This window comes from Schistocerca americana, chromosome 1 (assembly GCF_021461395.2).
Source record: "Schistocerca americana isolate TAMUIC-IGC-003095 chromosome 1, iqSchAmer2.1, whole genome shotgun sequence".
Classification (NCBI taxonomy): Eukaryota; Metazoa; Arthropoda; class Insecta; order Orthoptera; family Acrididae; genus Schistocerca; species Schistocerca americana.
The window spans coordinates 211,718,154-211,731,255 of NC_060119.1; the positions used below are offsets into that span (position 1 = coordinate 211,718,154).

The 13,102-nt window shown below is 38.2% G+C and overlaps 1 protein-coding gene across 1 annotated transcript in view; it reads left to right on the plus strand.

Annotated features, from left to right (window-relative positions):
* Positions 1-13,102, plus strand: part of LOC124601302 (probable Rho GTPase-activating protein CG5521) — a 253,206-nt gene that overhangs the window by 219,525 nt on the left and 20,579 nt on the right. Inside the window, exon 37 of the mRNA XM_047136237.1 lies at positions 11,448-11,575. Within this exon, the coding sequence (XP_046992193.1) occupies positions 11,448-11,575 (128 nt within the window). The remainder of the gene's footprint in view (positions 1-11,447; positions 11,576-13,102) is intronic.

A 13,102-nucleotide genomic window follows, 5' to 3' on the forward strand; every position in this document is an offset into this window, starting at 1 on the left:
TGTCGTAGATGATGGTGCTCCCACGAAGAAGAAAGGCCCAATCATACCTTCCTGAAACAGATCTCAGTAGACATTACATTCAGAGAACCATTAATGTTTTGGAGAGATTCTGTTGGTTACTATGACACCCAGTTGTGGAAATTGTAGTGGTTGGCAAATTCACTGATCTGAAATGCTGTTGTTGTGTGTGTGAAAAGAATATGATGTAAGAAGCTTTCATCATCAATTTTCTCCAGTGTCAGTCACATCTTCACCTTATTGCGGTTCGTTCTCATGCTTAACTGCAATACTGAGCTGAATTTTATGGGCATAGGCAGTAAAAACTCAAAATATACATTGAGTAGTAATTTATGGGCTACCTAACAATAAAATTAGCCATATGACAAAATTAGTAAAATATTGTTTACTAACTGTCATACATGTTCAACTTTCCTTTTAATTACACACTTAACCCCCCCCCCCCCCCTTTCCCACACCCCCCAAAAAAAGTATTTTCACATTGATATAATTCCTTCTGCATTGCATGTAGTTTATTTGTGTTTCTCCATCTATCCATCAGTAGGAAGCTTTATTGTCTAGAGCAGTGTTCCTTAATCTTTTCAATAAATGAAGCCCTTTTATTGTCGATTTTCATCCTAGGACACCTGGTCGGTTTCTATACTATAATTTTAATGAAACATTCTGTAAATGGCTTCTTTGCAAGAAAAATGACAGTTATACTTCAAGTACCTGGCTACAGATTATGCAGTGGCTTCTAGAACAGTTTTGATGATATTTTTAATAAGCTACACAGCCTCATTAAGTATTCCACTTATGGATTTTGCTACATCAATACAATTGTCCCATGATGTTTTGTCCTCCTCAAGGAAAGACTTTACGACGCCAAATATTTCAACTATAATATTATACATTGGTAGAGATGTGCATAAGAGAAGGAAAAACCCTCAGATGTTGGTGTGACAGGTATATATAATCTGCAGCTGCAAGCTCGACTAGCGTTCACCACCAGCAATGGAGGGTGAAGCTTCAACAATGTCAGCTACTCGTGCTGGCGAAATCTCAGAAATGTCATCAAACGAACGTTGGCTGAAGAACCTGAGATGGAAGAGAAGAGGCTGTTTATCAACAAGTGGCCATGAAAGCCTCAATGCTATTATATTACACCTCTTATCACAGGAGATTTCAAGACTGTACCGGCACCTTGACCAACAATGGAAGAAGAAAACCTGTTTGCTATCCTCCCTCATCTTTCTATCGTGGTGGTGGGATGAAGGGGCCACCCCAAAGTTCATGAAATGAAAGTGCCTAATCACCATCAAACAGGCACATCATTTATCCAACAGAATGGAATGAGCTTTTCTTTGTGGATGAATTTATGCAAAATAGACTTAGCAAGAACAGATGAGCAGCTTTTGACATTTTCGATCAACTAAGTGCCAACGTGCATTGAGACGACTGGAATAAGATTTACAGCATCACTCACAGAAGCAAACAGAATGAACTCTACCACTGCGCCAAACGGCAGAAGAAAAAGTTTGCAAGATGTGGAAAGCAGATTGACAAGTTGAGTACCAACATGTCATGCACAGTGATCAGTCTCGCTGAACAACCATTGACACTAGAGGAATGGTCTGTCCTTAAAAAAGGATGGAATTTCACTGTGATTCCCAGAATTTCAAACATGGAGGATATCATTGTTAACACCAAAGTGGCAATCTGGAACTTTCCTTGTGGAAAAGCATAGGAAATACACACAACTTCAGGAAAAGCATCAGCTTGCAACTTGAAAAGGAACCTGAGCATCACCGAAGCCCTACCACCTCAGCTATGTGGATTGCCAAAAATCCATAAAGATAATGTTCGATGAAGATTTATTATAAGTGCTCCTGGCTCTCCATTGTATAAACTGGCGAAACACTTAGCCTTTCTGCTTCAGCCACATGTGAGGAAGACTAGCACATACAGAGAGGACTCAGTACTTAGCTTATTTGCAACTCAAAACTTCATATTTTTCTAGTTACCAGAAAAGTGTGTACCTTTATGGGAAAAATATTTAATAATTCTGAGAATATATAAAATCTACTTAAATTGTTAACAAATTGTGCAGCAAATTGCAAGAACAATCGAAACTGCAATATTAATTTTCTTTATTACTTGATGACTAGTTTCAAGCCTAAACTCAATATCAGATCATCCACTAAGCTATGCAGTAACGTCCATTATGACAGCCACATGATTGTTCATTCTAGTTAAACTTTTTTCATCACAGCATATGGTATTTTGATTCCTGATTTACTTGTGTGTCCATTCGTAGAAAACCCATTAATATTTTTATTTCATTAGAAAGCCTGCAATCGTGGGAACTATTAAAGAACAAATCCAGGTTCTCACCGGGTTGGAGAAATGTGATACAGATGTTTTTCAAATGCCCTTTTAATTTTTCCAGAAATTGGAAAGAGACATACATTAATATTTTTTGAGGGGTTTTTTTTTTTTTTTTTTTTTTTTTTTTTTTTTTTTTTTTTTTTTTTTTGTAATTTTCTTTGTAACTTTACTACTTAAATAACTATGTTTCTGTTAACAATATGCCTCTCTTAATTTCTGCAAATAGTTACAAATCAAAGATTCATAAAGTCTTGACCCTGTAGATAAATACCACTTTACGTGGTCATTCTCAGATACCTAGATTATCAGTACAGCACTACACTGAATATTCAGTAGAAAAGAAAGTTTTAGTCAGAGGCGAAGAAAAAAAAGTGCAGCAATTCTTTTTTTATAAGACTACGCAAATGTGCAAAGTTTCATGAAAATCTGAGACAGAGGAAAAAAATCGTAGAATTGGTTGATTTGACATGGAATGGCCCGAGAAGAAATGCGGTGTAAGGCATTTCTTCCATACATCCCTAGGATGGTGATGGACAGAATCAACTGCAAATTGCACAAACATAGCATAAAAACTATTTACAGACTGGCCAAGAAAAGCAAAGACGGTCTGAGATCAGTGAAGGAGATAAAGGATGTCTAGAATGTACATAATCCATATAGAAAATTCTTTGTTGGAAGACTGGATGATTCATTAACACCAGGATCACAACATAAATGGTATTGCTTATGGGGACAGGTGGAGAAAGCGGCCATGGTGACTACATAATAAAATTCACTGACACAGAAGTTCTTGCTGTACAGAAGTAGTTCCACACACACCTGCTTACTTGCTTGTTCGGGGAAGCCATATAGATCCATAAATGTGACAGTAGCTTCAACAAGGGGGAGGAAAGCCTCAAGATGAATGGATCCTGGATTTCACCAACTGTTGCATGTAGCAGTAGAAGGACCACAGTGGTAATGACCAGGGAAAAGCTCTCAGACATTAGTGCGACAGGTACATATTATCTGTGGCCCTGAGATTGACATCAGTCCACCGCCAGCAAAGGAGGGTGAAGCTTTGACAATGCTAACCACTCATGCTGTTGATATGTCAGAAAAATCGTCAAACAAATATTGACCAAAGAGCCCGAGACAGAAGCCGATTGGCAGTTATTTACAAGGAGATCCTTCGGTATTAAATTTATGTTCTGATGCCTAAGTTGCATAATTCATACTGTGAGTTGAACTTCATCATTAGATTCATCTTTCATAGTGAAATTTGGATGATTTAAGAAGAAAAGTAAGTTCATTCTATCTTATGGTTGCTTTCGAGGTGATATTGTTGGTTATAATGCTTATTAGTACCATAATTATCTTTAACAATAGAGCTGGTTGTTGAATCTGAACTAGAACAACAAGATTCAGCAGTAAAACACTTAAGAGTTACATTGTGCAACAGAATATTGAAAATGATCAGAAGACAAAAAAGTACAGTGGTAATGTCCTTGTAAGGCTGAATAAAGATTAAATAGTTACTTACATTGGTAGTATTTTGATCAGCAGAATGTAAAAATTAATAAAATACAATTGATATGAACTTATAAACACTAACAAACACTGCATTTTATATAAGTTGCTTAAAGGGGTGGAGTGGGCACTTTCAAAATGTTACATGGACAGTATCCCCAATGAACCATGGACCTTGCTGGGATGGGGTGGCTTGCGTACCTCCACAAACAATATGGATTGCCGTACCGTAGTTGCAACCATAATTGAGCTGTACCTGTGGAGAGGTCAGAATAACCCATGGTTTCTGAAGAGAGGCAGCAGCGTTTTCAGCAGTTGCAGGGGGAACAAGCTGGATTATCGACTGATCTGGTCTCCTATGGCCTTGCTGTCCAGGTGCTGAGAACAGCAGAAATTTGAGGGGAAACTGCAGCAACACTCCCCCCCCCCCCCCCACCACACACACACACACACACACACACACACACACATTTGGTGTGTGCAGCTCCACTGTCTGGCTTATTGCTTGTGTATATTCTTCGGTAATATGTTCCAGAGATACAATGGTAATGGTAATACTCAGGAGGATGTCGCCAGGAAAGACTTCTAATTTTCTGTGGGTCAGAATGTGGAATGTTAGATCTATTGTTTGGGTAAGTTGGTTTGAATATTTAAAAAGGGAAATTGATGAGTTGAAGTTAATACAGTGGGAATTTGTGAAGTGTGGTAGCAGGAAGGCAACTTCTGGTCAGGCATGTACAAGACTATAAATACAAAATCAAATGGTGGGATGCAGAAGGAGCCTAATAATGAGTAAGAAAATAGGAATGTGGGTAAGTTTCTATGAACAACATAATGAATGCATTATCATAGCCAAGGTAGACACAAATTCAACAGCCGCCACAGTTATACAAGTGTATATGCCAAATAGCTCTGCGGATGATGAGGCATGTACTAAGAGAAAGTATGGTGAGATGCAGGCAATTATTCACAAAGTTAATGGAAACAAAATTATGGTGGAGGATTGAAATTCAATAGTAGGAAAAGGAAGAGATTGGGAGAATGTGGATTGGGGAAAAGGAATGAAAGAGGAAGCCACATGGCGGAATTTTGCTGAGAACGTAATTTAATCTTTTCCAACACTTAGGTTAAGATTCATGAAAGGAGGTTGTATACATGGAAGAGGCCTGCAGACACTCGAAGGTTACAGCTTGATTATACACTGAAGTGGCAAAAGTGCTAATATTGTGTCGGGACCTCGTTTTGCCCAGTGTAATGCAGCAGATCGATGTGGCATGGACTCGACAAGTCGTTTGAAGTCCCCTGCAGAAATATTGAACCATGATGCATCTATAGCCATCCACAATTGCGAAAGTATTGCCAGTGACGGATTTTGTGAAGGACTGACCTCTCAATTATGTCCCATAAATGTTCAATGGGATTCATGTCAGATGATCTGGATAGCCAAATAATTCTCTCAGTTTGTCCAGAATGTTCTAAAATGGTGCTTTCTATTATGTAAAAATGACATCATTGTCAGGGAACATTAAGTCCCAGAACAGCTGAAAATGGACCCTGACATAACCATTTCCAGGCAATGATCAATTCAGTTGGACCAGAGGACCCAGTCCTTTCCATGTAAACACAACCCACACCATTAAGGAGCCATCACCAATTTGCACAGTTGACAACTTGGGTCCATGGTCTCATGGTACATCACACTCGATTCCTACCATCAGCTTTTACCAACTGAAAATGGGACTCATATGACCAGGTCACAGTTTTCCAGTTGTCTAGTGTCCAGACAGTATGGTCATGAGCCCAGGAGAGGCACTGCAGGTGATGTCGTGCTGCTAGCAAAGGCACTCTTATCAGTCATCTGCCATAGCCCATTAACATCAAATTTTGCCACAGTCCGAATGGGTACATTTGTTGTACATCCAACATTGATTTCTGCTATTGTTTCACACAGTGTTCTTTGTCTGTTAGCATAAAAACTCTACACCACATCTCTTAGTTGTTAAGTGTAGGTCGTCAGCCACTATGTTGTCCATGGAGAGAGGTAATGCCTAAAATTTGATATTCTTGTCACATTCTTGACACTGTGAATCTCAGAATATTCAATTCCCAAATGATTTCCAAAGTGGAATATTCCACGTGTCTAGCCCCAAGTACTACTCTGTGTTCCAAGTCTATTAGTTCCCGTCATTGTGGCCACAATCACATCAGAAACCTTTTTGAATGAATCACCTGAGTACAAATTAAAGCTCCATCAATGCCAAGACCTTCTGTACTTTGTGTATCCAATATTACCACTTTCTGCCAATGTGCATATCACTGTCCCGTGACTCTTGCCACCACAGTGAATAGTGGTAAAACAGAGCTTTAAGAACCAGATTTTAAACTGTAAGGTAAGTGTGTACTCTGATCTTAATTAATGGGTTATGAGCTGTAGAGAAAAAGTGAATAGTTGGGAAATGGTAGGAAATTGAGGATATGGGACGTGGATAAATTGAAGGAACTGAAGGTTGTTTGTAGTTTAAGAGGGAGCAATAGGTAATGTTGAATTCAAACAGGGGAAAAGAATGCAATAAAAAATGAATTGGTAACTTTGAGAGATGAAATTGGGAAGACAGTAGAGGATCCCATACGTAAAATGACCGTGTGGAGCAGAGATTCCTGGATGACAGAGGGTGTATTGATTTTAGTTAACGAAAGGAGATAATATAAAAATAAGCCAAATGAAGCTGCCAAAGCGAGTACAGGCATTAAAAACTGAGACTAACAGAAAGTGCAAACTGGTTAAGAAGGAATGGACAGAGGATGAATGAAGGGCTGTAGAAGTATGCATAACTAGGGGAAAGATAGATGAGACTTATTGTAAAATTTGTGGCCTTTAGAGAAATGCATAACCAGGGGAAAGAGAGATGAGGTTTATTGGGGAATTACAGTGACCCTTGCAGAAAAGAGAAGCATCTGTAACAAAGGGAAAGCTGAAACATGGAAGGAATATGTAGAAGATCTCTATAAAGGACACAAATTTCGAGACAGTATTATTGAAAGAGAAGAGAAAATAGGTGAAGATAAGTTAGGAAATGTGGTAGCTGTGAAAAGAATTCGACAGAGCACAGAAAAATGTAAGGGGAAACGAAATCTCTGGAATAGACAATATTATGTCAGAACTACTGATATCCATAGCATAGCAAGCCACAATAAAACTATTCCATCTGGTGTGCTAGATGTACGGGACAGGCAAAATACTCTCAGACTTCAGGAAGTAGTAGTAATTTTAATTTCAAAGAATACAGGTGCTGACAGTTGTGAATACTACCGAACCAGCCGTCTGATAAGTCTTGATGGCAAAATATTGATAGAAATTATTCACAGCAGTATGGAAAAACTGGTAGAAGCCAACCTCAGGAAGGATTAGTTTGTATTCCAAAGAAATGAAAGAACATGTGAAGCAGTACCTACCATATGACTTACCCTAGGAGATAGCTTGAAGGAAAGCAGACCTACATTTGTAGCATTTGAAGATTTAGAGAAAGCTTTTGACAGTGTTGACTTGACTCTGCTTTGTGAAATTTTGAAGCTAAAATTCAAGGACCAAAAAATTATTTGCAACTTGTACGTAAACCAGACCGTGGTTATAAAAGTTTCAAGGGTTTTGAAGGAAAGCAGTGGGTGAGAAAGGAATGGAGCGGAGTTGTAACCTATCCCTCATATTATTCAAACAGCCCATTGGGAAAGCTTTGAAGAAAATAAAGAAGAAATGCGGAAAAGGAATTAAAAGTTTAGGGAGAATAACTAAAAATGTTAAGGTTTGCAGAAGATACTGAAATTCTCTCCGAGGTGGCAAAGGACTTGGAAGAGAAGTTGAATGGGTTGAATAGTGCCTTAAAAAAAGATTATAAGATGAACATCAACAAAATTTCACATTTAAGAAATCATTCATGCAGGAAGATCACACTAACATTCCATTGATTGACCGTCACACAGACTTCCGTATGATGGATGTAGTAATAGGAATCCCTGTCGTAGAGAAGCAACTGAAACAATTGAGTCACCAAGTCTGATTGAAATCCCAATTCGGTTTTACAGAGAGTACTCTACGGCATTGTCCCCCTTACTTAGCTTGCATTTATCACTAATCTCTTGCCCAGTGCAAAGTTCCAGGTGAATGGTAAGAAGTGCAAGTGATTCTTGTATACAAGAAGAGAAAATAATGGACCAGCAAAATATCCTTAACATCTGTTTGCTGCAAAATTTGTGAACATGTTCTGAGTTCAAAAATAATAAATTTCTGTGAGACAGAAAAACTTCTCTCCACAAAACGGCATGGATTTATGTTGCATCATTCGTGCAAAACTCAGCTTGCCCTTTTCTCACATGATATCTTGTGAACATGGGTGAAGCAGAACAGGCAGACTCCATACTCTCTGATTTCCAGAAAGAGTTTGGAATGGTGCCCACTGTAGATACTTAGCAAATGCCCGAGCATAAGGATTAGATATATGAGTAGCACAAAGACTTCTTAAGTAATAGAACCCACTATGTTGTGTTCAACAGAGGGTATTCATCAAAGACAAGGGTATCGTCAGGAGTAGCCCAGGGAAGCGTGATATGACCACTCTTATTCTGTATGTGCAGGACTACTAAAAGTGATTGGTTCATTCTCAGAGCTGTATATTTTCCATAGTGTTACCTATACGAATATGATTGATGCTTGCATAGAACCGTAAACTCACCAAGTTTGCATTTTGCACCCCCACAAATGTTCTATGAGTGTCCCACTGGTCAGATGTCACAAATCCAAGTGGTAATCAACTTCATTCTATGCCTTATGTGCGGTATCATCCTGTCAGTTGTCATCACAGCAACATTGATGTACTCACTGAGCTGTTTCGAAATTCTTGGCAGTGGAAGTACACAAGCACAATCTTTAACATGCCTCAAAGGAAAAAGTCACAAAGCGTTAGCTCAGCCGCTTACTGCATTGTGATGCAAAATAAAAGGAACTGGCTATACTTGTCCAGTTTTAATTGTTGTACGAGTTGCAGACAGTATGGTTGGAAATGTAACTTCCATCGCAAAATCTCCCACTCAGTTTGCTGTGATATTTGAAGTTTGTGGCTTGTGCACATGTGAAACTTTCCCTCACCCTCTCCACAGTTTCATGTGGCGCACTTGGCCAACCACAGTGTTGTGTTTTAGGCAGTTCTTTTCTATAATTGCTGCTGAATGCATGCTGCAGTAGTTCATGCGTCTATTATATTTGAACATGTAATACTTTGGAAAATACAGAATTCTGAAAACAAGTGAATCATAGTAGCTTTGTACATAAATGATCTGACAGACTGAGAGGTCAACAATCTGTGTCTGTTCACTGATAATGCTGTGGTGTACAGGAAGGTGACGTCATTGAATGAGAGTGGGAGGATATAAGATGACTGAGACAAAAGTTTTAGTTGGTGTGATGAATCAGAGCTTGCTCTAAATTTGGAGAAATGTAAGGCAATGCAGATGACTAGGAAAAACAAGCCCTTAATATTTGAATACATCATCAGTAGTGTGCTGCTTGACGCAGCCAAGTCGATTAAATATCTAGTTGTAACATTGCAAAATGACATGAAATGGAACAAGTGTATAAAGATGGTTGTAGGGAATGTAGACGGTTGACTTTGGTTTATTGTGAGAGTGTAGCTCATCTGCAAAGAAGACCAGTTATAAAACGTCTGTGCATCCCATTATTGAGTACTGCTTGAGTATTTGAGATCCCTAGCAGATTGGATTAATGGAAGACATCTGAAGCAATCCAGAAATGTGTTGTTATATTTGTTAATGCTAGGTTCAATCAACACATGAACTGTACAGAGATGCTTCATGAATTCAAATGAGAATCCATGGAGGGAAGGTGATGTTCTTTTCACGAAACACTATTGAGAAAGTTCAGGGAACTGGTATTTGAACTTGACATCAGAATGTTTCTAGTGTCGCCATTTCATGTAAGGCACATTTAGGTAATATAAGAAACATTAGAGTCGGCATTGCAAAAATATGGCTGTTTTTTTCTCGCTCCTTTTGTTAGTGGAATAGGAAAAGAAATGACTAGTAGTGATACCAGGTTACCCTCTGTCGTGTGCCATATGGTGACTTGTGGAATATTTGCAAGTATGTAAATACAGAATGTAGTTAAGTTATATTGGGCAATGCTGAGGGAATTAGCTTAGGAAATGAGACACTAAAAGTGGTAGAGGAGATTTACTATTTAGGCAGCATAATAACTGATGATGGCAGAAGAAGGTAGAATATAAAATGCAGAGTGGCAATAGTAAGGAAAGCATTTCTGAAAAAGAGGAATTTATCATCTAATACCAATTTAATTGTTAGGAAGTCTTTTCTGAAGGTATTTGTCAGGAGTGTAGCCTTTTATGAAGTGAAATGTGATCAATAAGCAGTTCAGACAAGAGGAGAATAGAAGCTCTTGAAATGAGATACTGTAGAAGATTGATGAGTAGATAGGATAACAGATTAGGGGTGCTAAGCTCAATTGGAGAAAGAATAAATTTTTGACACAACATGACTAAGAGAAGGGATCCATTGGTAGTACAACTCCTGAGGCATCAAGGGATTTTCAATTTGATAATGGAGGAAAGTATGGGGGCTGAAATTGCCATGAGAGATGAAGATTTGAGTAAAGTAGGCAGTTTCAAATTGACATTGGTTGCTGTAGCTACACAGGGATGAACAGGCTTGCACAGGATAGGCTAACATAGAGAGCTGATTGGAACCAATCTTTGAACTGAAGATGCCACCACCAACAACAATAAGGGTACAGTTTTTTCAAGTTAGGAATAAGACTGTAATTTTGTTTATAACAAACAAACACATTTTTCTTGATATATGTGCATTAAGGTTACAAAACACCATGTGGCTTACCTTTCTGATGACAGACAATTCAGTGATATGGACTTCTTTGGATGCAGGTGTAGTGTGAGAGACGGAGAAAGGTTGTGGTTTGAATGACCTGCTACAATCGTGCATTTTTAATCATTATCTTGTAGTTGAATTAGCCACCTGATGGTGTTTGATAAGTACAGCCTTTTCCACACTCATATTTGTAGACTATCCAAATTAGTAAGTGGAAGTGAGGTTTGGTTGTTATTCTGTTTTTAAAAAATTGTGGATGCATTGATTTTTCTGTTTCTTTGATAAACTTACATGAATTTTCACAGAACCTTCAGGTTCCATGGATCACAGTTTCAGAAATGCTATTCTAGAATATTTCCTGCTGGATGTAACATTTTTCAGTTACAATACACTCATACATTTAAATTCTGCATACTACAAGGCAAATTACAGTTTCTGTTGCATATTACACATATCTTGCCTTACTAACTGAAACTGAGCCTACAATTAGAAGACCACAGCTGAGCTATTCAGTGTTTATTAGCAATACCATGTAGCAAGTGATGGGAAACTTATATTCTTTAATTCAGTTTCTATGTAATACTTACTCCTTTAAGTTTAAGATTATGTTGTATTTCAGCTAATATTACTTCAATGTGTTCCAGGTTCCATACTTTGGACCACTCTTCAATGAAGCAATAGTTGACAGTAAAGTGCTTCCGGGCTTGGTGAGAGCATCTGCGATTAGTGCCAGTCGTGCCAAGCGGAGTATGCTTCCTTTTTACCAGAATTAGTGAGTTATTTCTTTGTTCAGTTGAATAGTATAATATTTATGGGAACTTTCAGTTTTGTTTGGTCTTTTATGAACATAATAGTTTTGAAACACAAATTGTAAAAATGCTATAGGAGTAAACGATCATCAGAAACACAGTCCCATTGTGTGGATTAAAAGACCTTCCCAGTTCAGAAATTTGGTACTGTATATGATAAATAATTACAGTTGTGTGTGACCACTAAATTCTGGAACTGATCATAAACAGCTTCAAATAATGTAATGGATTCCATTGTCTTGAAATGCAAACATCCGTACTCCTCTGCACTAACCAAATCAGTGCTGAGTGCATACTGCTTTTGGGAATGGTTGCTTCTTTCTTGACGTGTATAGTGTAGGCCAAACGGACCTCTCACACACTCAACATTCATGAAGCAGTATTTACTATTGTGCAATAACATTGTTCATATGACAGTGGTGTTGAATGTTTGCACAATATATAGGAGGTGACTATAGAGCTTTGAAAATGTTGACTCTTGCTCAATATATTGTACCATGTAAGGATGATATTGTGCAGTACATGGCAGATCCTACTGAGACTTCATAATTAGCACACATGTAAACATCTCTTACTGTGACGCTATACGAATATGAATATATGAGGATAGGCAGATGAAAGGCCTCATATGTTGAGGTGCATTCAGGGGAGTAGTTTGATTACATATTTAAGACTTGTTCAGTAATAAGCTGTAACAACTTTCTGCGAAAGAGTTTAAGTGCAGGAAAAATAACACTACAACTGCTTATTTGTTCATTTCAGAAGCTCAAGTTATTTGTTGCAAAATCACATATCAGCACTACCTGCCAATGATCCTCTACAATAATGTTATATTACTTTTTTCAGGTTTGTGGATCACTTCCAGCATTGTGGACAGTGATATCCAGTCAGTATATGAACAGTATCTTTCAGTGTACATAAGGTGTAACAGAGATCACCAATTCATGAAAGATTTGTCATTCATCCTTAGAAGGTTCTGATAGGCTATACTACAAATTCTCTGTAGCTTGTTAGCATGTCCATGGGTAGAATGCTTTCCAAGCTGCTTTTCGCCCATCACTGCCTACTCTTCTTTCTTTCTGTCTTTTTCCCCTCACATGGCACCTGAGATCACAACACATGCAAGATCTATATCATCAAGTGCTGACATGTTCGTTATGAAGGCAAAGTTCTTACTGATTTGCCCTAGTCATAAATACTGAGCAATATTATTTCACTGTTGTTAGTCTCACATTTCAGTGGAACATATAGACACAGTACTATTGTGCTACAAATATTGAGCATGTGAGGGTCCCCTCAGCACAGAGTAACTTATCACAGTTTTCCAAGCATATTTTTTGTTGGTTGAAATTGGTGTTGAAGATTTATACACAACTGCCTGCAGTATGTACATGATAGAGTGGAGACAGGCAGCACCATTTTGTTTTAGCTCCTCTAGCGGTGTGATACAGTACTGTGCCATGGGGATTTCAATGTGTAGCAGACTGCTG